Consider the following 24,881-nt stretch of genomic DNA (forward strand, 5'->3'; position numbering starts at 1 on the left):
TACGGCTTTTGCTGTCACAAACGATTCTAAATCGGTCAAAACTTTTTAATTGCCTTAGCAGCAGCTCAGAGTTGCTTCTACATTGCGCCGGCTAAATGATTTCCCCTCATACAGCTGTTCTCAGACACCAACATGCGACATGCATAAATGCACCGGTGTACAGCGGGTTGCCATCAATCGGCGCATCCTAAGCATTATACTGTAATTATGTGTATTAATAGATTGATAAGAAGTAACTATATCTTACCGTCGTATTATGTTCGATTCAATTTGACCTGTAAAAATGTTTAATTTTTAATAATTCTGTGCATCGCATAAACTTTTAGACCGATGTTATGCGACTAATTCTTGGTGATAAGATCTTACGATAATACAAAAAATAATATAATAATATATTATTAATATACAAAATCCAATTTTCATAAACGATTAAACCAAAGGAAAGAGTAGAACAACGACCAAAAGATTCCTTAACGGTAAAGAGAATGTAGAAATGTCCTTAGCCGTCGCTGATGTAAATGTTTTCTTGTATATTACAAACCAGTTGATGTCATTAATGCATGAAGATCCACAGTCTAATAGCAAGGTTTCAATTTATTTGGTTGAAAGGAATGGAACAACTGATTTATCGTGATCAAATCAATTTATTCAAAAAATTATATTCCATCGGAAAATATATTTTACTATAACTAAATCATAAAAAAACGATGACTTAACCCAAGATGAAGAATTTGATACATCAATCCAAATTCAAACGGTTCGTACTTGTCGTATGATCGTGTAACACTAATACGTCATATTATTTTTAAAAATTCCTATGTGACCCTGTTCACATAATTGTAAAACCAGAGACATTGCACTATAATAGTGATTAATTTGTTACATTCATCTCGAGTTGTTCACGGAGCAGTTCATGCGCGCGATCGCGGCGAACTGTTCGCAGCTAAAAGGGACCCCGTGAATGTTGATAACGCTTTGTAGGGTCGTCAGCAACGATTTATTCACGTTTGCATACAAAATCCCATACGCCGCATGCGTATTGTCTATAAACAGATGATACAGTACGGTACATATACCGCAAAGAAAAGAAACAGACGGCGTACGGCAAATTCGAGAAGGGGCTAATTACGTCCTATAAATACAAAAAGTACATACTTCTAGATCTTCCTCGTGGTGTGTCTGTGTGCGTGAATATTAAAAGCATTTCATCGCTCTCGGAACAAATGCCAGTTATTTCGTTCTAACTATATGCACCCGCATTTGCACCAACAATCAGAAAAGTAGTCTTTCGTTAAAAACCGTGGATCAACGCGTCTTGGTGTTACACATCTAAATTGATCAGACAATCGTGTTAATCTTCTCAGAATTCAACACGGTACTTATAAATTCGTTACTAGCGTTTCGCTACCTAAAGCCTTACATTGGAGCGCTATAAATAATTTCATAGCATGTACACAGCTTTCGTTTTGCAGAACAGCACATTCTACAGTGACGTTTCCGACGTAACGGATATTTAAATTATAATTAACATTCGCAAGGAACAATTGAATGAAGACAACGTAATGCAACGTTCGTCCGTTTAACGTGGTTCCAACGCATGTCGATAGCATTTGAAATGGAAGCGCACCGATGTAATCGGAGGGGCCGCAACCAGCTATCTTTATAAGGTACTAGCGTAAGAGCATCGTTCGCGTGTTACGTATAGTGTCATGATTTCTGTTTCCTTTTTAATTCATCCACGGCGGACAAGAAGTCGGCGGCTGATATGCTTGAGAAATTGGCACCTGGTAATGCTGCATTGACTGAGGAGGATGCTGCGGTCGCTGTTGATGATGCGGTGGAGGAGGCGGCGGTGGATTACAAATGGATTGCATCAAAGGGTGTGAATTGTAAGGGGGAGGTTTTGTCGTGTACTGTGGCATATGATTATACTCGACATTCATCGGGTGCTCCAGCATCGCATTTTGAACAGGCGATCGATTGCCTTCAACAGGTCCTAAGTAATCACAAGAACATCGGGTCATTACTTCATGCATTCAACACCTAATGGAACCTAGAAGTTACAATCGTAATTACAGTGTGTCACTTTAATTGAAAAATGTGTTCTATTTAATGGAACACGTGAACTACAGAAAAATAATTTGTTCATACGTCTAGTGCTTTTTAAAGATCAAGAACTCCTTCAAACATTTCTATATGTGACTTCGTTAAGTAATTTGTGTTTTGGTTAATAATAATAACATATCTTTGCAGAATTTTTAAAAACTGTATGGATATACATCACTTATAATACTATACCATACGAATAAGTTTTACAAAGCTTAACAAAGATATGTTATTTAATTTATTGGAAAGTTAAACATTGAAGACTTCCAAATTCCATAATACTACAAACGTAATTATAATCATTGTCATGGCTCTTTGGGAATACCTCTGGGTCTAATCTGAGGTGGTGGCATATTTGTAGGAGGTAAAGTGGGACACATTCCTGGATGGTCTCCATCTCTTGGCATTGGTGGTGGTCTACCCCATGGAGCTCTGACATGATGTGCTTGCCATGGTGCTTGTGGTGGAAGTGGAGGAGGAAGAGGCGGACCACCTCCAGCATGAATATTTACAGAATCTCCTATTGGATTCTGCTCATTTCCTATAACAACAACACAAGCATATAAGGAATCTTGTTTTGCAATACACATAAAATTGATGAAAAAATTATACTGTAAAAAATATTGAGTATACCTGAATTTATGCCTGCAGGTTTTTGGTCCATGCTCCGTTTTTCACCTAAATAACGGCAATTCATGAAATAAAAAGAATTTTATTGAAGGATGCGTAACAGCTGTATGTAAAATGCATTATATATTTGAATATGGCAAATAACATGATGAAATATTGTAAATGACGCTAAACGTTACTAGTAGAATTAAAGTACTGCAAAAATAATTTTTTTTTCTCATGATGACAGTTTTCCATTCGAATTGATAATCAACTGCTACTGCTTCTTATTTTTCACCTCAAAAGAACACTGTGCGATGAAAGAAAATTTTTAGTTCTTTTTAAATGAAGCTTCCAATTATATCAAACCGTAAAGTGATAAAATTGCATACTGGACTAACAATATTTCAAATCATTGGCCATTTCTAACTAAAAAAATAATGATTATAATCGCTATGAGTAGCTGAAAACAGACAGTAAACAGATTCGTAGCATTGATTGCGAGCGTTCGCCATTACCATACCGCGTTTATCCTACTTATTTAGTGTTCTTGATCTAACTTGACATCTGCAAAATAAAACTCATGTTTAAAAACACGTTTGCGTTCAACGAGATTCGGATTTCTGGTGGATACAGCCCTCAAAACCTTCGGTTAGTTTACTGTAAAATAGAAACAAGTAACAAAATCAATGGTATGCAGCTATTCAGCGAGAGCCAATGTACGTCTGCAAATTTTTTGCACGCATAACAAACTAGAATGAGTACTTTTTAAGAGTAAGAACCATTGACATTCACATGATAACGTGCGCTGCTACTCCGTGTATTCGCATGCTCGGCTTCAGACGTCTGATCCGCGCAGATTATATGACCTTGGCAGTATAATTTGTTAAACTTAAAATACTCATATTAAAACATATATTTTAACATAACACGAAGAATAATAATTATAGTTAATACCGGTCAAAAGCAATCACTGAAATGTAAAATCACTTTCTTGTACGATTTCTGAAAATACATACATTTCTATCAAAAATATATGATGAAAAAGCATTAAAATTAAGACATTCAAGTTAACTATCGTAATCATACAGTGTAGCGAAAGACTCGTTAACTTCTAAATAATAATAAATAAAGTTAAATCAAAAGCAATTTGCATTGTAGAATCATAAACCTTGGAGATATTCCTGTCGCCCATCTGCAATGTGTTCGAATGAATACATGAAAAAAAAACAGGTCGCTAATATGTATCAATTAAGAATAAGAAGTTCATACTGTTTAGCAAAATATATATTTACAGTATATAATATACTACAGGCTAAGAGTATTGAGAAACAATGCTAGATACCCATCTGAAATAACAATATAATCATTTTGTCAAATCACAGACACATTGTACATAAACAGTGTATTGTGAAAGGCTGTAAATATTTTCTTAATTATTTTACTGATGTTAGACTTGCACATTTTGACGGCCGCTGTCACGTACACATGATTTTTCTATCTGGCTGTTATCAGATGGCATCACAATAGTTATGACTTTTTTCTGCCAACAATTATATATACGAGTATCATAGTAATACCTATTATTGTGAGCAAAATTAACGCTTATAAGGTCTAAAAAAAGAATTATTTATTATAACTTTATGTAACTGTTTGAAGGTTTAGGTTATACTCTGTCATTTCTGTTTCCAATGCTGCAAAGCAAAAATTTATTTCCATTTACTAATTTAGCTAGTAAAAGTAGACATTAAATAAGTTAATTGGTAATAAAAAGTTACTTAAAGATTAAATTACAAATTTTCAATAGCAGCTTCAATGTTCTCTTAATAAATTGTATTATGGTTTCACGATGAACGTGAAAGGGACCGGCAATAGGCAGTAAAATATACAATACAGAGAGTGTGCGTTATGCGAGAGTAATTGATGTTAAATGTGCGGCCCTGAAAGTGTTAATAATAAGAAATCCAATGCATATCATGCATTAATTTCCAAAAGGTATCCAGCACTCTTTCATCTTGAATACTCTTAGTTACAGACCTGGATGTGGAGGTGGCATTAGCAGCTTGTTTCGATCTCCATGAGGTAGACCCGCAGCTGTTGGTGATGGACCATGTAAGACTTGTTGCTGCCGATCACCTTCTCTGCTTAAACAATTCAGTTACATAATTATTAACACAGATTCGATCATTACAGATAAACATTTCAAAATTTTAAGCAAATATCACCTGACGAGCTGGCATGGATATTTCTGAAATATTAAAAGTACCTGGTATCCCCAGGTCACAGTTAATGATACAAAATCTTTATAACGCAGTACGTATTTAGTTGTATTTTTCACACAGAATATTATTATCACGAATGTGTCCAATCATTTGATATTTAATCTGTAAAACAGTAAAATCTACAAATAATGGTTCTTCTTTACTTATGATTTTAGCCGAGACCTTATAACTAATCATAAAGGTATGTATTATATACAAACTTCTACTAGTTACATCACTGATACAATAAATTTAGAAATATTCTTCGTGTTGTATTTACAAAAAATTGTTACCAAAACTCAATGTAAATATAGTTCTTTGTCCGGCATAATATTCTGTGAATAAACTTATTATATTCACAATCACTTTCTTTAAACAATGTTGGTTGACTTATTAAGTGCACTTCCATTGTAATTGATATACTTATGAACAAGACCATTGTTTATAGTTAAATTGATTGCGAATATGAGAATTTTCTTTACCAAGTTGTAGCTTGACAGCAATAAAAAGTAATACTCCTTATACTATAATATCAAATATTTTTAGTCTTTATGCTAACAGTTTTAATAACGAGAAAAAAATCTAGGTGTAACTATGTTTTTGAGTATTTGAAAGCATTTCCTTCCTATATACTGATTTTGGTAGATCTTGATCAAAGCAGGTTTCTGAAAGAAATTTAATGTATTCGAGTGCATGTACTTAAGCACATTATTTGCTGCATTTAACTTACAATTTTTACATCTAAAAAATTAGTGTAGTATAGTAACCATCACTTAGGACTAGTATGTCGAATAATTGGAATAAATAACGAAATAAAAAATGTATTCACTATAATTATAATATTGAAAACTATTCTCAGACTTGAATTTGATCGAATGTTACATCAAAGTGACTTTACCAAAATAAATGTACCGAATACTATTTTTGAACATTCGTATACGTATTAAATAATTAAAATTCTTTAAACCTGCTTTATTCATGCAATTAAATTTTGCACATCGCAAAACGTTCACTTCTCATACATATAAATGTAATAGTTAGTTGTACAGAACTAAATTTGTCTATTAATTATTTTACTTACCCTGTTCCATGACGCTGAGCAGGTAGAGGACCACACTGATATGGTGGCGCTTCCTATAGTTTACAAGAAAACGGTTGGTCAAATCGTCAAAAGGTAATAATAAATGTAAAACACTATAATCCCGAGAACCTACCGGATTTGCTTCAACATCTGAAAACCTTCTTTTTACACCATGAGATTTTTGTTCCGGTGATTCAGGTTTCTGATCGAACTGTTGAGGGGGTGGCTGCACAGTGTAGTGTACTTGCGGTGGCATATGGCCATTTTGATACTGCATATGTTGAGCATGGTATTGTATCTGTGCCTGAACTTGTGGGGGAGGTACATTATGTAGAGGTATATTTCCAGGTGGCATCTGAACCTGCAAAATAAACATTTCTCATTTTGATTGATGCAAAGGTGCCATTGGTTGAACTTACAAGGGACATCACGTAAGTGTAACACGCCGATATTAATGAAATTTATGTAGGATATAGTTTCTTGAAAAATACTTTACGCGAATTTTTTTAGTGGCCTTTTTTTACATTTAAGTGATGACCGTTATTAGACACGTGAAAAATGACCTGCAGTTGACCCTGAGATTGTAGCATCTGTTGCGGTTGTTGCGGTGGATACAACCATGGAGCATTTTGCGAAGGTGGTGCTTGCGTCGGCGGAGGAATACTAGTAAGAACATTCATAGAATTTGTCATTTGAGCAGCCGATGGTGGCGGTACAATTTGTGGAGGTGGAACAGGCTGTGGCTGAGGACCTTGGTCTGGTCCATCCTGTTGATGTTGAACTTCTCCCCCAGGAGTGAGAGGATGTTGTTGTGGGTGTTGCGGAGACTGAGCATTAGGGAGCAAAAAAGTCTGCGTGGATGGAGGAGGTACTTGTAGATGAAACTGAGGAGTGTGACCTTCAAACTGCGGAGGCAACATATGTTGAGCCACTGCCTGAGATTGTTCGTGATTTTGTTGCAATTGGGGTGGAACCATATGTTCGCCTGGTTGCAACACAAACTGCGTTTGTGCTTGCGATACCGGAGCTTGAACCTGCTGATACTGTATTTGATAAGTTTGCGGTACAGGAGGTGGTGGTTGATTTGGAGGGAAATTCGGAGGTGGAAAATGAAGATGCAGCAACGGCGGTGGTGGTTGTTGAGTTATGTTAATTGGCGCCGCCGGAGGTGGTTGTTGTAGATTCACGTTGACGGCTTCGATTATTCCTTGCGGAGGTGTAGAAGACCTTTGTACATTCGGTTGCGTGTACACATAAGAAACTGCACCACTAACCGGTGCACTGCTGCTCGTTATAAAGTTTTGTTGAGCTGGATTTTGTGGTGGCGGTTGGCTCATCACGTACATTTGAGCCACAGGTTGTGGCGACGATTGTGAACCAGGTTGAAGCCCTTGGATTTGCAATGGTTGTCCAGGATGAATCTGATATTGCACTTGACTCACTGTTGATGGAGGTCCAATTAATTGCACTTGTCCAACCGGTGGAGGTGGCATGAATGTTTGTATTTCCTATATATGAAATGTATTAATGAATTGAAACAAAATTCATGACAGCTTTGACAATCGTATTCACCTGAGCTTGTGGTGGTGGTGGTACCAAAGGTCCAGAATGGGGAGGAATGTGCACTCCGGGTGGAGGAACTGTTATACCAGACCCTGGCGCACCAGCCACTGTAGCAGTGAGGATTGTTGCTGGCAATGTTACCACGCTACTTTGGGGATGTTGTATTATATCTGTGAAATAACAATAATTTGCAACAGTTACGTATAGAATTTCTAACAGCCATGAACTATTAGTGTATGTGCTCTACCTTGATGTTGTATAGTAACAACATTAGGTGGTCCCAAAGTACCAATGTTCATGGTTTGAAATTCTGCTATAAAAATAAAAATAGCGATAGTAACAATGTATAATCGCACATGATGCTTATTAAAAAGTTTGAATTCATACTTTGTTGTATTTGCGACTGTTCTATAACTTGCTGTGATTGTACTGGTGGTGGTTGTTGCTGTATGTATGACTGTAATTCAGACTGCATTGTTTGAATTAAATTAATTGCTAACTGTTTTGCATTTTGTAATGCTTCCGGTTTTGGATGCCTGTATGAACAAAACATATAACGTGTTTTGCAATTAAAAAATCAGTACCATTAAGGAAGGTAGTACCAATGATCTTACTCTATATACAAATGAAGCGGCTCTGGCGATTCAGGTCCTAAAACTGGATCAATGAACTGTGATCCTCTGCCTCTTAACGTTACATTTGCACCTGTTTCTGCTCTAATATACAACAAATTTGCTCCACCTGCACCTATAATTCTACCTCGTAAATCAAAACCTTCTGGAGCATTCTCTATTCCAACACAAATCTTTTCCTGTTAAAATGATGTGTACAAAAATAAGTAAACGCATCATACAGAGACATAGACACAATAGATTATCACCATACAAACACATTACATACCACAGATGTAATTCCAGAATGTAAACTCATAAGTGGCGGTGGTGCATTAGTAAACCTGCTTGGCCTATTTAATGAACTCTGATGTTCTGTTTTAATGATTTCATTGATCTTTTGTATAGCCACTGAAAAAAAGCAATGCAAAAGTAACTATACGGTACTTTTGTCACAATCTTTTCTAACATTCGCAAGAAAAAGATTAAAGACAACATACAATATACATTATGTTTTGTATGACCCTGTATATATAGGTACAAAGGACGTTCATTAGGACATCGTATTTTCTCCTGCTCTGTCATAAAACGTCCACGTGTTGACACAGTAGCACCTAAAAGTTATTAACTAAACAATACAAGACACGAAAGCTAAATTATACAAAGATATTTTAAGACATAGATACGTACCTGAATAGGAGTTGATTTCATCTTGTTTGTAACCCTTTGTAAGTAATGTACGGGCACTAGGTGGTATTTCATTAATCTCAAACTCTGATATATAAGTCTCTCCATTTTTAAAAGTAGCATTGGATGCTGTTAACTATTTATCACAAGAAATGCGATATATTAAACATTATTTATCGTAATATTGTTATTTCATAAATGTACCTTATTATTAGAGTCTGAGCCCCTTAATTTTCCTTTAGCCATGGGGATGAAGTATACGAGACTTTGTCAAATATTTTTTCTTTCATAACGTCAACACAATTCGCACTATTTGAAATTTTTCTTCAAATACTAGAAAAGAAATGGGTAAAAAACTTATACCATTTCTGTTAAAGTACATATGTATGTACTGCATTTTTTAACCATTCGAAAATTAGATGCGAATGAATTTTAGGTTAGGACTGATAGTATTAAATCTACAATTAAGTGGTAAAAACGTTAAATTGTTTGGTTTACATATCGAATCATTTGATAAAACTTACAAAGAAGTGGCGATTCTATGTTAAATAAACGCAAAAAACAGCTAACACTGAATCCAATGAAATTTCTTAAAAACACTAACCGACACTATTAATCACTTGTACAGGAAACCTCTGTAATCATAGAGGTAAGTAATCACGTACTATTTCTACTCACTGTCAATATTACTGTTGGTGAAGCATTATCAAGCATTATACGTGGTAGTACTAATTACGTTATTTGGCCGCTTGGTGTAACCACAGACGAGGTATACGAGTAGACTGTACAGTGGAGACTGTTGAAGATTGTAGATTGGAGTGTGTGGGGCAGCGGACCGACCAATCGTATAATGCGTCGGATCGGGTTGTCGGGTACCCGACTGTTCGGGTCGAGCCGGAGGAAGTTGGACAGGATCGAGCGGATACCCGTAATATACGAATACATGCTCGGGTAAATGAGAATGCTTCACGCCCGGGGTTTTAGTGTCCCTATCTTCCCCTAAATCAACTTTAGCGTACAGAGATTACATGCAATCACAGACCAGGTATAAGGATAGACCTATCATCTTATGGGACTTCATGTCAGAGAGGATAGGAGAGTGCTCACGCCCGGGGTTTCGGCGTTCCCACTATCGTGACATCGCCGCTTTAGCATGGCACAGAACCGGGCCGAGATATTTCTCGTCGGTGCTGGCAGTCTTTCTAAATATCTCGTCGGATATCTCGTCGGTGGCTCGGTTCTGTTCCATGCTAAAAGTTGCTCGGTTCTGTGCCATGCTAAAAACGGCGATGTCACGAAAGTGGGAACGCCGAAACCCCGGGCGTAAGCACTCTCCTATCCTCTCTGTTGGCGTTCATTTCATTAAATTTGTAATTATTTTTACTGAGTTATTAATGAATCGATTTATGCATAAATGGTATTATAAATTAAATAGCAAGACTAATCTAGAATTAATAAATAAATATTTGCAGGATTTTACAAATCATGCAGTGCTGTATAAAGTGTTAAGTCACAAAAAAGAACTAGGATGACAAAGTATAAACATCTCGTCGATTAACGGTTTGACGAAATTATTCCAGAATATAAATGAGAGCTGTGGGAAAACCAGCAATAAACATTAGTGTTCCACTTTCTCAGTGATACTAGTGAATATGCAGCTGATCCTTAAAGCAATACCAAATATTTCATCATTGTAAAAGTATTACCCTGTTCTCACTTCTTTTTATAATCTAAACATGTTTTCTACAATGTTCAATCTACGGACAATTTTAGAAAATACTATAGGTAAAAATTATATTTTATGTATATTCTTAAAGCATATTGTTTCTCAAAAATACATACAAACTAGGAAAGCATTAGTATTATTAATGTGTTGACAAATGATTATACTGTAGTACTTTCATGATTTAATTGAACTTTCTATTAATCATCTTTTTAACACTACTTATAAGTTTTAATTATTTACACCTAATTGGTATATGAAATATTGTTTTTAGTTGAATATATTGATGTGGACTTTACACTTTGGCTATCGTGGCTTTTAATGCCGCTTTTGATAACATTTCTACTACCCCTTGTGATCGTAATACTATTGTATTTGACAGCGTTAATTTTATATGTATATAAATTACATAGGTATGTATTTTTCAACTCAAACATGTATAATAAATCAAATCAATAAGTGTGCATAATCTTTTTTCATAATAGAGGTAGATTAAGAAATGCATGTGGAACTGATTGGAGAAATGCAGCTCGTAATGTAGTAGCTGTAGTTTGGGATGCCCATGGTTGGATATGGTATGGTACGTTGTAAATTCATTGCCGTGACTCTGTTGCTACATATTAAATATATTTTTATGGTTCATTCTATTTATATTTTTCATAGGGTATGAAGTAGTTGGATTGGAAAATATTCCAAAAGATGAACCAGTACTTTTTGTATATTATCATGGGGCAATTCCAATAGATCTTTATTATTTTATAGCAAAAGTGTTACTTTTAAACTCAAGATTGATACATTCAGTGGCAGATAGATTTCTCTTTAAATGCCCTGGATGGTCCATAATTTCTGACGTGCTCAAAGTCATTCCTGGTACTATACAGACATGTTCTAATATTTTAAAAGAAGGTAACATGCTTGCTATCTCACCTGGTGGCGTATATGAAGCTCAGTTTGGAGATTCTTATTATGAACTGATGTGGAAGAAACGAGTAGGTTTCGCAAAGGTCGCATTAGATGCCAAAGTGGTATGTTATTTTATTGTTATATGTCTTTTTTTTTTGTACTTCGACTGTTTTTGAAACATTAACATTCTTGTAACAGTGCATAATACCTTTCTTCACAAGAAATGTTAGAGAAGCATTTAGAAGTGCAAGTTGGGGTAGAAGAATGTGGTTGAGAATATATGCTGCAACAAGGTTTCCTTTTGTACCTATTTATGGAGGATTTCCAGTTAAATTGACAACGTATGTTGGTAAACCAATCCCATATGACAGTAGTCTTACACCAGACGAGTTACAGTCGAAGGTACTAAAAATAGGAAATCATGTACATTTTATGCTTTTTGAAAGAAGGCACCTGAAATGTACTTATAGTCATAATAACTATCTTCTTTGCTGCAAGTCTGAAGTAATAAGACTTCGGTGGACAGATATTATAACTATGAGCAGGTGACCTTCTTCAAAAGACAAACCATAACAAGAATGACCAAACGATAGTAATGTACCATTACTTTCAGGTTGCTGATGCACTTAATGATTTAATAAAAGAACACCAGAGAATACCTGGAAGTATATCATTAGCCTTGCTAGAAAGAATATGTGATGTAGATAAGAAGAAATGATAGCTCCATGCATTTACTTCAGTATTATGACACCAAGTTGTACAAACAACTTGGCAAAGCATTTAAAAATTGTTATATTGTTTTTTAAACTTCTAAATTTTGCATTTTTAATCTATAGCGCTGATTATTTTCTATTAATTATTAATAATGTTTCCTCCATCTTAAGTTATATTGGAATAACTTATATCAACTTTAAACCAGTGAAATTGTACGATACTTATTTTTAGAGCATAAGAACACGTCTGTCTATTTAATTATTAAATAGATATTTTATAAATTTTACCTTAATTGATGATATAAAATACTAGATTAATATATTTATTCCAATCTAAATAAATTTTGAATAGATATATTTATCTTTATATAGTATGTTTGGCAACAGGCGAGAGAAAATTTATAGGATAATTTAAGGTATGAAAATTAGTGATTCAGGGTAAATTTTAATCATTAATAGAATACTAGAGAAGCAAGTTATAATAAGCATAAGTAAGTCTTGTTTTGAAGAATCACCTCTTAAATTTTCTTTTACCTTTTTTCAAAGATTCTGTACATGTGTCGAAACAAGCTGTATAAATATTTATAATTCATAACTTTACAATTGTTGGAACTTTTTTATTTATTATCAAAATATTTTCTATTGTGTACTTCTGTTGTACACTTATGATTCGTCAATGATTCCATACATCACATATTGTACTTAACTGAGTTGTTCTATTTATTCATTTTTTACATGAAAACGATAATAAAATATATTATAAAAATTAATCTGTAAAATTTCATTCAATTTATTGCAAGTATGTGTACGACATTCCATTAGAAAACCGATAAGCCGATTGTTTGAAAAGTATTCTAATAATGCGAGCAACGTTTAAATTTGCCACAATCGGAAATATTGGCATTGATCGCTGCATGTTACCGGAAGTAATGAGATACTAGCGAACCTACCGGCGGCTTTTTCAGTTAAAATTTCTTTCCCGAGGGTATCTGCGGATACCTTGTTACATATATTCAACGAACAGCAGTGGACTGGCATTGACTGGCATCGTTTTTTTACAGCCATAAGGACCACGTTTATGTGAATTCTGCTTACCGGTACAAACCGCCCGACTTTGCGTAACGAAATTTACTCGTCTCTTCACAGAAGAACAGATTTCAGCGACAGAAAATACGTAATCATGGGCGTGGATGTAGAAGTTCTTTCTCCTGGAGATGGTAATTATTCTGTGTTCGATATTCTGCGTTTCTTCGCTTTTCTTTTACTATTCTTGTTGCTCCTTGTTCGATCTATCCTTCCATTTATTTACATCTCGTTTCATTTCGATTACATCTTCTTAATTGTATCTTGCTTAAAATATATGCCGCAGTGGCATCAACGCGGATTTATTTACAACCTGAAATTCTATGAAAAGCATGCCCCGTCTACGGTCTCTTCCAAATAAGGTGATTTCGTGTATTTGTTAGCATGTTCGATGAATCTATTAAACTTTAATAATCCTTATTTTTCATTTATAATGCGAGATTTCTCTGAATAATGTTTCATATGTGCAGGTCAGACATATCCGAAAAAAGGACAGACTGTAGTTGTTCACTATACAGGTAGGTAAACGTGTTTATCAGAATCTGCATATTGAGTTGTATGTTGAAAATAAACTATACAAATAATCAATATCTTTTTTCAATGTTCTGAAATAAGTATCAAGAATAAAAATAAATTATTGAACCTCTTTTATAAATAGTTGTAGAATTGCTTGTGATCAGGCGAATCATGAGATTATAATTGAAAATATATAATTATATAAACCAATAAGTTGCCTAAAAGTAAAATTGTCTGCAAATGAAGGAATAAGTTTTATAAAATGTTTAATTGTATTTATTAAATGTCTAATAGGCACCCTTGACAATGGAAAAAAGTTTGACTCTAGCAGGGACCGTGGGGTGCCATTTAAATTCAAAATAGGTAAGGGAGAAGTTATTAAAGGGTGGGACCAAGGAGTTGCTCAAATGTGTGTCGGAGAGCGTGCTAGGTTAACTTGCTCACCAGACTTTGCCTATGGTAGCCGAGGACATCCTGGAGTATATCCTTTAATATAAAATAGATATTTATAATATAGTAGATACTATTATATTTTTATCTGTTTTTTTGACAGAGGACTGTTTATAGCCATAATAGCAGTCTATTCCATTTGTATTAGTATAGAATTGTAATATGGAAATGTAATAAACAGCTATTATGGTTACGAACATATTTTAAATGTTTTCTTTCAAAAAAACAAGGTACAAGTATGATAAATTTTTTAAAAATTTAGCTGAGTTATTCATAAAAGCTTTATTATTTGTTAATATTGGGTAAAAACACGTCAACAAATTCGTCACAATTCGATATGTTGAACTATTTATTTCAGTATAAACTTTTTGATTGATCGTATGGAAATACATTTTGTTATATTCTCCTTGACAAAGACACACGATTCCACCAAATGCTGTTCTTGTCTTTGATGTGGAGTTGTTGAAGGTGGAGCCTTGAAGAGTTTTCCCAGGGTATACTGAATTGACTACACACATCAGAACCACTGATAATTAAACGCTTCAAATTGCATTACCTTAAGTAGTCATTGTACGAGTGGTATGTCTTACATACTAACCTTAATTCGATTGCTCATAAGAATGAAACAAAAATTTCAAACATTAATTTTGTGTTCCACTATTGCACGATTATATAATAAGCTATAAACTACAACTTTACACAAACGCCCAATGACCGACCGATACGGAATATGTGAATACCTCTTGTATTCTTTTCTGCCTTAATAAGATTATCCCTTCATATTACTCGATTTGATGCTAATTTAGCATTCTTATTATGAGTAATTGAATTAAATAAATCTTAAAACGTTTGATATATAATCTGACATCTGTGTTCATTCCAATTACTTAGTACTTGGTAAACAATCACCTGGATATTTTGTATAAAATCTTGCAATAATGCAAAGAAGAATGATTGTACTGATATTGTAATAGATGGACCTTCACATGCAAAAATTCAATAAATTGTCTTGTTTTGATTTCTGAATGTATTTATTAGCCCACAAGTGACATTTAGTCTCCGAAAGAATGCACAACGATTTCAAACAAGCTTAATTGGTTTTCAATACAATTTATATAAATATTTCACATTTTTACAATGTTTATATCCTTGTTTCTTTTTCCATGTATATATTAACCTCACCTTCTACGATTTTGTACAATTTACATTACTGATAGGTGCAACAATAAAGCAAGCTTTGTCGATAAAACAATATTTGGGTGTGTTAGTATTCTGTTTATCAGTAATGTCAGTAACGCAAAACTTAATCAGCAATATTAGTTTACGCAGGTCACGCAAATATAAACACAGTACGAATTGCACGTCACTAATTACGCAATATCATAAGTTACAAATATTAGCATTTCCCGATTCTTTAGTAGTATTTATACAAATTATAGTATACATAAAATTATATTTAAAAAACGCGATAATGCTTATTACGGATTACTTGAACCTTTGAAACGAATTATTGTAAGAACAGGTATTCATACTTCTATGAATTACGAATAAATATATATATTTACATTATAATTCAGTATACGCATTGAAGTTATCAAAATGCCTTTTATGTGTAAAAAAAACCTTTATGCTCCTTTCACGTAAATATATAAATAAGATAAATAAATAATTGTTGGCATGTAATAATTGCTATAGCGTACAGCTTATCTATAACTTCATGAACATATGCTGGCTTAATAGACAAACAATTCTGGGAAATGTATTTCGTAAGCTGGCGCTTGACTCGGTTTGGTATCTGTCGGTGGTCCGCCTGGTTGAGACGTATTACGAGGATCAACGGCTAACGTGTTAAATATTTCTGATAATTTACTTTGGAGAACGTCATGCTGTGAAATGATGGAATATGTTAGTAATAATTCATATATTTGATGAACAAAACATTGTTCCATTCAGACTTCGGCAAATTTGATTTGAAATGAAAATAAAATTTAACTGATTGAAATAATACATTTGGTACTGTTACTTTCGGTACCGAAACAATAGCAATTTCAAATGATGTATTATTTCGTTTTTCTCTATTTCAAATTTGACAAAAAAAAAAAAATAATTTTGAAAATAATATACAACAGAGGGTGACAGTATAAAACAGACTCAAACTTAATAATTAGTTTACATGATATAATTTTGAAGAAAAATTTCATAATTATCTCAAATAATTATAAAATAAAATAACATGTTATTTGAAATGATATTTCAAGCAATGCTATTTTAAAAATTATCATAGACACGGAAGTAATTATAAGATAAAGTAACGTGTTATTTGAAATACTATTTTAAATAATGTCACTTTCGAAATGCCCAAGTCTGATTCCAGTATATCAATCAAATATACGTTTCCATACCTTTGGTTGAGTTTTCGACACCAAATCTTGGAATGGCGCGTTTCTAAAGAAATGCGACAATTGTAATCGCTTTTCTTCTTCCATTACATGATTATTGTTATTCTCCGTTAGAATCCTCTTCATACTTTCGAAAGTTAACTCTTCGCCTGGTAGCTTCTGCGATACGAAAATGTTGATAAAATTAGTGGGAGATTGAGAGTATATTAGAATTGTAAATAAAATCGACATGCCTTCTGAACTCCAGGAGATGAGCCACCACTGTCCAATTCCGGACCACCCGAGTTAATATCGGCTAACGAATTTCGTCCAGCACTGTCTACCCATGAATGTCTAAGAATAGTTGATTAATAGGATTAATTTTTCATTATAGATTTTGACGAGATAAGAAAACAATAGGGACAACCAAAACTATGCGAATACTACCGATGTTGTAAAGAAGTACTACTGTAGCCAGACCCTTGCTGCAGTTTCCCACTATCGAGGCCTGCTCCTTTCAAACATTCACTTAGAACAGTTTGATCAAGTAATAAAGCTGGTGCTAATCTAGATGATAAACCGGGATCATATTGGGACTGCAAATCGGGCAAAAGATGTGGCGCTTCTTTTCGCCGTGTTTCCACGATCTTAAAATGTTCAAATAACGATGATTATTATATTATAGTCTGTTTTTTCAAAGAAGATATCCAAGCTATGTTGTTCGTCATAACAGCTGTCCATATGTTCAGCTGTGCTTATTTAAAGGAACATAACATATGAGTCATAGGAATAGAATGGACATCTACTATGACTGTTGGTGTATTTCAAGTTTCTTCTTTTGAAAAAACAAGGCATAAGAGAACGAATTAAATATATTAAACAAATTGGAACTCACTTTGTTCGTATAATCCATGAGCGAAGTAATATTACAAACATAAGATATCAATACCAGTAGGCTGATGACAATACTGTGCAAGTTAAATTTGAGCGAAATACTGATTTGGCCACTCGTTAAAGCTATATCTTGAAGACTCAATACTAATCTTAACAATTCCAACACAGTTTCTTCCGAAGCTAATTCTACAGCGAGTAACGCTAATGTTGTGTATATAGATTCCACGTTCTCGACTGTGTTACTTGACAGTTCTAATGCTTCGTATAACGCTAAATAAATTTCAGGGCCGTGTTTTCGAATGAAGATCACATCTGGTCTGGATGCTTTTTCAATGGTAAGGTCAAGGGACCCGATGTTTACTCTGTTTAACAGACACGTGGTAATTTGATTATTTATAATCATCAAGACAATGTGAAATTGCAGAGACAAAATCTGTTCCACTGCATTGAAAACAACTTACGTGGGCTTTGCAAGTTTCGTAATATTTAAATGTCTGTCGATTAAAGTATGAAGGATCTTTTGTACTAAAAGTCGCATTTCAGCATCTGCTGCAAGCGACATTCTTAACAACGGTTCCAAAAAGCTTTGTGGGAATGTCGTATTCAAATGTATGGTTTGATATTTTGTGCCAACCTGGAAATAAGTAAAATCGTGTTTAGAAATAAACATATTACAAAGTGAATTTTATTATTAGTTTCTAATGTAATAATTACTTTTAAAAGAGACTTTAGAAGAATACTTTGGAGTAATACGTCTCCTTTGCCAACTGAAACTGCACGGTCCGGTTGACTGTATGGAACTTTGCTCATAATAAACATCATAATTTCTATCTTTTGATAATCTGGAAGATGATTTGCAAACTCTCCTAGACCGTTAATAAGGGCTTCCTGATACAACTGTTCATCACTGCTTGACGACTGGTTCCTTGTTACACTGATTCGGAGATGAGTTAGCAGAGAGTTTATTATCTCCAAAACAGAAGGACCTTGAAAGGAATTTTGTATTAAAGAAATAGTTCAAATTAATGAAGTACATACAATTTGAGTTTTGTTCTATTCCATTAATTCAAATTTACCAACGCTTTCACCGGCTGCGATGGAAATAATTTTAGATAAAGTATCTGCGATACTGGTTCGTATTTTCGGGGACGACTTCGAATGATCATTAAGATGATACATTAGTGCCTCCACAACTGTATAAGAATATTGAGACTAAAAACAAACACATTAATGATTTCATACATTCATTACATATTGTATTTGGATTAATCAATATTTGAATGTCCACTAACCTGAATGGAAAACATAATTATTCTGAAAGTATGAATTGCAAAATAATTGGGAACCCATAATTGATGATTATCCAAGTGTCTGCAAATAAATTTTATGCTTTATATATACATACATATAAATTATTGTAATGTTTATAAAAAATATAAACACAAATGACAGTTCGAATTTTTTAGATCAACATTTATACACCTTAATACAGGCCTAATGACACATCGAATGTGACCAAAGGATGCCCGTCCAACAAGTTCTCGCATACATGTTTCTGCAAATTGTGGTGGATCAGTTCGTTCTTCTGTTGGATTATCTGGTGTTGCGTCTTCTTTAGTAGAATATCTGTCAGAACAAAATTATAGATCATAATTCAAAAATAAAATGATATTGAATGTATTTCAAATTCCCTTGAATATTTTACCTTGAATTTTGCATATTATATAATAACGATGGAACTATTTTATCCATATGAACAGGTTCCCAAATGTTTTCAACTAAATCATCTGAAAGTGTCTTCCTCACGACGCCCTACATATTAATTTTTAATCAATCAATGGATTTCAAACAACTATTTTCATTGAAGTATGGTAACAAATTTAATATTTTTAATAAAATCATGCCTGCAATCCTTGAATGCCAGCAAGTTGTATTTGTTTGCGGATCCCAGAGTCATCGTGATTGGAGTGGCACATTGCAGAGTACTTTGATACAAAGAAATCGTAACGTGTGTGATAAGACGGCGTATCTTGCTCGATGTTGGCAAATCGGACAAACTAGAAGAAGCCAGGACTTTGTTCAACTGAATTCAAAGATGTCAAAAGTATAATTACTTTGTGCATTAACAAAAGATAGTAATAATAAAACTCATAATAACACATTTAATTTTAGCAAACATATCATCATTTAATAATGGTCATTGAAACTTACAGATTGTGTTGCTAATATCTGTAACTGTGGATCCGTTGATTCTAATAACTTTTGTATCATTTTTAAAAAGCTTTCAACAAATAAATTCAATGTTTGGGCATGGCATGCTAGTAAAAGAATATCCATGGCTTCCATAGCAATAATAACAAATCCATTTCTTCTCCTGTTAATGCATGAAACACAATCATATTAATCTTGTTGCTAAATATAAATAAAAACATTTCCATTGTGGTATACAAATGAGATTTCATATAAGACTGAGAGACATACAATTATTTTCATGACTACTCCATAGTATAGTAAACGACTCGCATCAATCATATGAATATGCACTTTTCGCAAATACAAACTCAATTTACATAATTCTGTATTATTTGTATAATTGATATGATACCTGTATATATCTCTGGAAGCTCTTTGAAATAGATATTCTCCAATTCTATCTAGTTTTTCGGGACTGCTTAATGAATAAAAGGTCAACTTTTCCATGTTAATCTTGACTAAACCATCCTATTTATAAAAAAAATATATATTTGTATAAATTATTCTAACAAATATTAACATACTATAACATTTATAAATAATGAACATGTCCTTCTGTTTCATTATTGTAATAATAAAAAATTTATACAAAAAATTAAAAAAGAAATTATTGACTTCAATAATTTAATGATTTAATTTTTACTTCTTTAAGTTTTTGCCTTTAATAAGCCATTAAAATATGATATTAAATAATATGGTATAGGCAATAATTCTATCATGAGTATATATGTTAAAGGAATAATTTAATCACTTACACATGTTTTTGTTTTTGTGAGTAACAATTAGAACAAAAAACCATTTGTTAAAAAATTCCAAAATAATTGTAGTATGTACACTTCTTGAAACTCATGTGGAACTGTCAATACTGTTGACATTAGTTCTTTATATATATATATGAGGTGAATTATATAACAAACAAATACTAACTTTTGATATCTCTCTTAAAATAGTTGTGTGAAAATTGTGCAACCATCTGTACAATACATAAATAACAACTAACTTTACCTGCGGATTCACTGGAAAAATATTGTCAACGAGTCTTTTATATCGTGGTCGTAGGGCAGAACAGCACCAGCAACAACCTAATGACAATTGAAAGATATAATAAACATAAAACAGAACGCTGTGAATTGTGTAAAATGACCGACAGACATCAACGACATATAGTCAAGAAAATTGTTTTGCAAAAGAATCATAATTGTTAAAGTAGAATTATGATATTTACCAAACATTTCGACAAGATTGAACCACTGCAATACAGACGAGAAGACTTCGATCGACTGATATTATCAATGGAGTGTAATTTTGAACAACTGAAATTGCATATTGGCACTAACATACTATAACCTTAATTCGTCTATCCGAAATTCAGGATTTACGTATAAACATTTATTATTATCACAATGTTAATATTGGGCTTTGCGCTATAATTAAATATTTTGTAAAATAACAAAATACGTACGAAAATTGAGCAATGGCACCATCTACCATCTAGCATCAAAGAATAATTTGAATAACATAAGGAAGTTATTCATAGATGGCGTTATGGATTCATTCGTTGTAACGACTTTATTATACTGTAGAGCAAAGGCGCGTACTATTTAAATTACAAATTTGAATTTTCAATTTTAGCTATATATTGTGTTCACATTCTTCTTAATTTGGTGTATTGTGAATATGCATTAGTTTCTAAAAGATTTTGGGTTTTTTCCTTAGTTGACAACAGTTTGCATTACAATTAATATTCACAATTTACTTTTAAATAAATTGCTACTTTGTTATTGTTAAATCGCAGACAAAATGTAGACATAAACCTAACATTCCAACGAATAAAATAATCTATTTTATGTATGTTTGTATGGTTTCCATATGTTGCTATTTGATGGCGCCACCATTCACTTTTTCCCATCACCGTCAAGCTTTAATGTTTATTATCGTTAAAATAAAAATTCCAGGTTCTTCCCATCGGTTGCAAAATGTATTTTTAATTGTCAATTATTTAGAATTTGATATTATTTACTGCTGTGAAATATTAATGCACGTCATCATAAGTATTTTTAGGAGGACAGATTTGGCCATATTAAAAGTAAAAAGCTAACACGATAATATAAAAATAATGTATATAAACATGAACATGCCATTCGCTGTTTGTATGGAAGTTGTAAAATATGTTATAAATATTAAACACATTTAACAAAATAATTTCATTTTATGTTTTCCAATGCCTTCCTCGAGGGTGAGTGGGAATAAATGTATTGTCTCTTCGTGGCACTCAAAGAGAATGCGAGAATGTCCGTCAGCTAAAGTAGCATAAGACAAGATGTTCCGAATGTTGACACACGGCTTCGGAAATCAATAATAATTGTCTGTTCGCACAATCACACGTGGCAGCTACATTAGATATATTTTACCGTTATTTTTAACTCGGTAATTTAGTTATTGGAAATTCTGGCTGCTTAATTTGAAGTTACACGAAAATGTAAAACAAAAATATGGGAGCGAGAGATGTTATTATTCATTACCACATACAGTTTGGATTTTAATTTTAAATTGAAGGAACTTGTTTTTAATGTATTTGAATTTGAACTTCACACTGAGAGAGAAGAAAATTTGTTTTTAATGCATATATGCGTGATTCATTAATCGACCGACCGAGTTCGTTATAGATTTACAATTACTGTAAAGCACCAATCTGCAAAATATTAAATCAAATTGAATATGAAAAGCTCGTTTTACAATTATGTCTTGATTTATATTTTAAAATTGTAAATTGCAAAAATGGTAAAATCTTAAGCGTTAATAAGTTAAATAAACACAAAACTGCAAAACTTTTAAGCACAGGTGCATCTGTTACAAATTATATATACGATTTAGTACATACAATAGTCAAGAAGACACCATATATTTTTAAAATATTAAAGTGTCTTATATTTATCTTATATTTTAAATAAATTCCTAGAACGTAGATACACATTTTTTATTTATTCCCAGCACAAGGACATTTCTGATTGGTTAAACAAGTTTTTCCCTTATTCAGTTTTTCACATAATAACGAAAATAAAAATTCGCATAAAAATCGACAGTGTGCGAACAACTGTTTCAACGTGATCCTTGTACTGAAAGTTCTAAATGACAATTACCAATTTGTACGAATAGCCGTGACGTTTATAGGATCAACGAAATTTAGATTAAAATATGATCTTACTCACAGCCAGGGTCAGTGCACTTCTGTATGACGGACTCGAAGACGTCCGGCACTTCCGTTTCGAAGCAACATCTGATCATAGCCATTTCTGCAACCCTCCACGTGTCCCATAGGTGGTTCTAAAGTGACACTAACGCGGACGTTTCACGGTTCTGCTTGAACGGAATCGACGGGACATCTTCCGCGAATGTTTGAGAGTAGAAGATGCGTCTAGGAAGACCGAGGCTGGCGATAGGAGAGCGACGTCGACGCTCGGCGTCGCGACGTCCGTGCCCCACTAACCTGCATTCGACGCACGAGGGCACCCTTGACAGTACTTTCCCTGACTACGTCACGAAGCGAGTACGCGCCTGTGCGAAGGGTTGCCGAAGCGAGAAAGGGTGACAGACAGGGTAGGCGAGCTTGTGGCGCCGCTCCGAATAAGAGCTGTCCTCTTCATGGTCGTGGCTCGCGTAAATCAATGCCAAAATGGGGTAACGTGTAGGCAGAGCTGGGTAAAATTGTATTTCAAATAGTAAATAGTAAATAATTCTAGTTCTTTTAATTAATTTTATATTTGTGAAATAGTATTTTGTACTTTATGAAAATAGTATTTTATTTGAAGAACAATGAATATAGTTGGATTTCGTCTTCAAATATTTTATTCGTTTCAATTTAGTCTCATTATTTCAAACGTCTTTACTAAAAATAATGGTTAATATTCAATATACCTATGAGTATAAATTATTTTTTAATGGCAAGATACGTATTTATACTATTTCACAACAAACCGCAACAGAAAGCTGCTGCGTATTATAGTATTATAGTATTACATATAATAATTACTTATAGTCATAAGTCATGAGTGAGTACATATGGAAAATTATTTCGATAATATCTCATTATTAGATATAGGACATATGAAGGCCAATACATGTTTACGCAGAATTTAATGCTCTATCGATTCACAATACAAAAGGCAGGTCATTTCATTTCGAGAAATCAAGGTGATCTTGCAATTTCTGAAACGCCTTCACCCATATAAAAAATATCTGCATTACAATATTTATCCCTCTATACCGTGCAAGTTTTTTAAGTGTCATTTGTTCATATTAATACGAATAGCGGAAATATTCAAGGTAATCAATGTTATTGACCCTCCCTGTATATGTTAGGCAAGCAAAGGTTTCCATTTTTAATACTTTTATGTAGGTAAAATTTTAAGTTCAAAAGTTGTGTGAGTCAATGATACACAATAGAGGTTCCATGATGGGTGTCATAAGCGAATGGGCCCATCTGGTTGACCCACACGTTCAGCCATACCAAAGACGGCGAGGACATTGGATCGGTGTCGATGACGTCATCATTCACCGGTGACAACAATTAACTCTATTATATTGCTGTATCTTTAATTAGACCATAATTACACCAATCTATATAAAAAAACTTCTTAACTACATAATTCAGAATTCTATATAATAGTTCAGATCATTAGATATAAAAATAGTGTACAGGAAAATATTTTTGCCAGAAGAAATAAGAAATTATGTGGCAATTATAATCAAGTGTCAGCGTAGCGTTAGTCTTTGTTCTAAATTCCACGTAATTATATAGAAACGCTATAACGCTAGAAACGCTTCTTTATTTATTAACACGCGAGTCAACGCGCAACGCGTTAAATATTGTGGTATATGTATAATATAATCTTGAACTTTCGTGGGTCGCTCCGAACCCAAAAATGGACGGATCTAATTAAATCGAATAACGCAAATAAAAGCAAATAAATATCTTGCCAATAGTATTCTTATTTTTTATTGATGTTCATTTGTACATTAGAAACTTATAGTTTCCTCAACATGAGGAACA

The 24,881-nt window shown here is 33.4% G+C and overlaps 4 protein-coding genes and 1 long non-coding RNA gene across 18 annotated transcripts; 2 read left to right on the forward strand and 3 right to left on the reverse strand.

Moving 5' to 3' along the window:
• Positions 1-624: 624 nt before the first annotated feature.
• Positions 625-1,610, reverse strand: LOC143356000 (uncharacterized). Its single transcript, XR_013082600.1, has 2 exons — positions 1,421-1,610; positions 625-1,329 (listed from the first exon to the last, which is right to left on the reverse strand). It is a non-coding gene; the product is annotated as an uncharacterized LOC143356000 (long non-coding RNA).
• On the reverse strand, positions 625-9,831 carry LOC143355999 (uncharacterized). Of its 9 annotated transcripts, none has more exons than XM_076791297.1 (17): positions 9,655-9,818; positions 9,523-9,553; positions 9,123-9,251; positions 8,922-9,054; positions 8,732-8,845; positions 8,521-8,642; positions 8,235-8,431; positions 8,008-8,156; positions 7,868-7,933; positions 7,630-7,790; positions 6,621-7,565; positions 6,191-6,418; positions 6,058-6,110; positions 4,753-4,856; positions 2,740-2,784; positions 2,432-2,647; positions 625-1,996 (listed from the first exon to the last, which is right to left on the reverse strand). In XM_076791297.1, exons 3-17 carry the CDS (start codon positions 9,162-9,164, stop codon positions 1,728-1,730), a joined length of 2,844 nt encoding a protein of 947 aa, XP_076647412.1. In that variant the 5' UTR covers positions 9,165-9,251; positions 9,523-9,553; positions 9,655-9,818; the 3' UTR covers positions 625-1,727. The 9 variants fall into 9 exon arrangements, with proteins under 9 accessions (XP_076647412.1, XP_076647410.1, XP_076647414.1 ...); XM_076791295.1 differs by having other exon boundaries at positions 9,443-9,553; XM_076791299.1 differs by having other exon boundaries at positions 7,868-7,930; positions 9,523-9,820.
• Positions 9,832-10,189: 358 nt separating this feature from the next.
• LOC143355379 (DGAT1/2-independent enzyme synthesizing storage lipids) lies at positions 10,190-13,027 on the forward strand. 3 transcript variants are annotated; one of them, XM_076790152.1, is made up of 7 exons: positions 10,190-10,288; positions 10,391-10,703; positions 10,916-11,054; positions 11,127-11,221; positions 11,305-11,666; positions 11,743-11,946; positions 12,158-13,027. In XM_076790152.1, the coding sequence occupies exons 2-7, from the start codon at positions 10,655-10,657 to the stop codon at positions 12,260-12,262; spliced, it is 954 nt and encodes a 317-aa protein (XP_076646267.1). In that variant the 5' UTR covers positions 10,190-10,288; positions 10,391-10,654; the 3' UTR covers positions 12,263-13,027. The 3 variants fall into 3 exon arrangements, with proteins under 3 accessions (XP_076646267.1, XP_076646269.1, XP_076646268.1); XM_076790154.1 differs by having other exon boundaries at positions 10,208-10,288; positions 10,410-10,703; XM_076790153.1 differs by having other exon boundaries at positions 10,216-10,703.
• A 196-nt stretch (positions 13,028-13,223) lies between these two features.
• Fkbp12 (peptidyl-prolyl cis-trans isomerase Fkbp12) lies at positions 13,224-15,324 on the forward strand. The gene is made up of 4 exons (XM_076790163.1): positions 13,224-13,474; positions 13,811-13,858; positions 14,151-14,337; positions 14,729-15,324. Exons 1-4 carry the CDS (start codon positions 13,438-13,440, stop codon positions 14,784-14,786), a joined length of 330 nt encoding a protein of 109 aa, XP_076646278.1. The 5' UTR covers positions 13,224-13,437; the 3' UTR covers positions 14,787-15,324.
• A 523-nt stretch (positions 15,325-15,847) lies between these two features.
• Stma (Protein EFR3 homolog stmA) lies at positions 15,848-23,334 on the reverse strand. Of its 4 annotated transcripts, none has more exons than XM_076790121.1 (16): positions 23,041-23,334; positions 20,837-20,913; positions 20,184-20,299; positions 19,790-19,952; positions 19,483-19,635; positions 19,284-19,390; positions 19,061-19,204; positions 18,871-18,949; positions 18,655-18,790; positions 18,293-18,564; positions 18,040-18,212; positions 17,580-17,940; positions 17,132-17,331; positions 16,939-17,038; positions 16,709-16,864; positions 15,848-16,192 (listed from the first exon to the last, which is right to left on the reverse strand). In XM_076790121.1, the coding sequence occupies exons 1-16, from the start codon at positions 23,120-23,122 to the stop codon at positions 16,040-16,042; spliced, it is 2,472 nt and encodes an 823-aa protein (XP_076646236.1). In that variant the 5' UTR covers positions 23,123-23,334; the 3' UTR covers positions 15,848-16,039. The 4 variants fall into 4 exon arrangements, with proteins under 4 accessions (XP_076646236.1, XP_076646233.1, XP_076646235.1 ...); XM_076790118.1 differs by having other exon boundaries at positions 20,759-20,913; XM_076790120.1 differs by lacking the exon at positions 23,041-23,334 and adding an exon at positions 21,057-21,400 and having other exon boundaries at positions 20,759-20,913.
• Between the last annotated feature and the right edge of the window lie 1,547 nt (positions 23,335-24,881).

Source organism: Halictus rubicundus, chromosome 7 (genome assembly GCF_050948215.1).
Source record: "Halictus rubicundus isolate RS-2024b chromosome 7, iyHalRubi1_principal, whole genome shotgun sequence".
NCBI lineage: Eukaryota > Metazoa > Arthropoda > Insecta > Hymenoptera > Halictidae > Halictus > Halictus rubicundus.

Coding starts and splice junctions, on each gene's coding strand:
- Fkbp12 (XM_076790163.1), top strand. CDS start 13,438: ATGGGCGTGGATGTAGAAGTTCTTTCTCCTGGAGATG. Junction 13,859..14,150: donor TGTAGTTGTTCACTATACAG/GTAGGTAAACGT, acceptor AATGTCTAATAG/GCACCCTTGACAATGGAAAA. Junction 14,338..14,728: donor AGCCGAGGACATCCTGGAGT/ATATCCTTTAAT, acceptor ACAAAGACACAC/GATTCCACCAAATGCTGTTC.
- Stma (XM_076790118.1), bottom strand. CDS start 23,122: ATGGCTATGATCAGATGTTGCTTCGAAACGGAAGTGCCGGACGTCTTC. Junction 19,953..20,183: donor GCTTCCAGAGATATATACAG/GTATCATATCAA, acceptor ATGCATTAACAG/GAGAAGAAATGGATTTGTTA. Junction 18,565..18,654: donor CGCAGCCGGTGAAAGCGTTG/GTAAATTTGAAT, acceptor ATTCCTTTCAAG/GTCCTTCTGTTTTGGAGATA.
- LOC143355999 (XM_076791298.1), bottom strand. CDS start 9,164: ATGGCTAAAGGAAAATTAAGGGGCTCAGACTCTAATAATAAG. Junction 6,111..6,190: donor CAGATGTTGAAGCAAATCCG/GTAGGTTCTCGG, acceptor TGTAAACTATAG/GAAGCGCCACCATATCAGTG. Junction 2,648..2,739: donor ACCTGCAGGCATAAATTCAG/GTATACTCAATA, acceptor TTGTTGTTATAG/GAAATGAGCAGAATCCAATA.
- LOC143355379 (XM_076790152.1), top strand. CDS start 10,655: ATGTTTTCTACAATGTTCAATCTACGGACAATTTTAGAAAATACTATA. Junction 11,222..11,304: donor CCATGGTTGGATATGGTATG/GTACGTTGTAAA, acceptor TATTTTTCATAG/GGTATGAAGTAGTTGGATTG. Junction 11,667..11,742: donor TCGCATTAGATGCCAAAGTG/GTATGTTATTTT, acceptor TTCTTGTAACAG/TGCATAATACCTTTCTTCAC.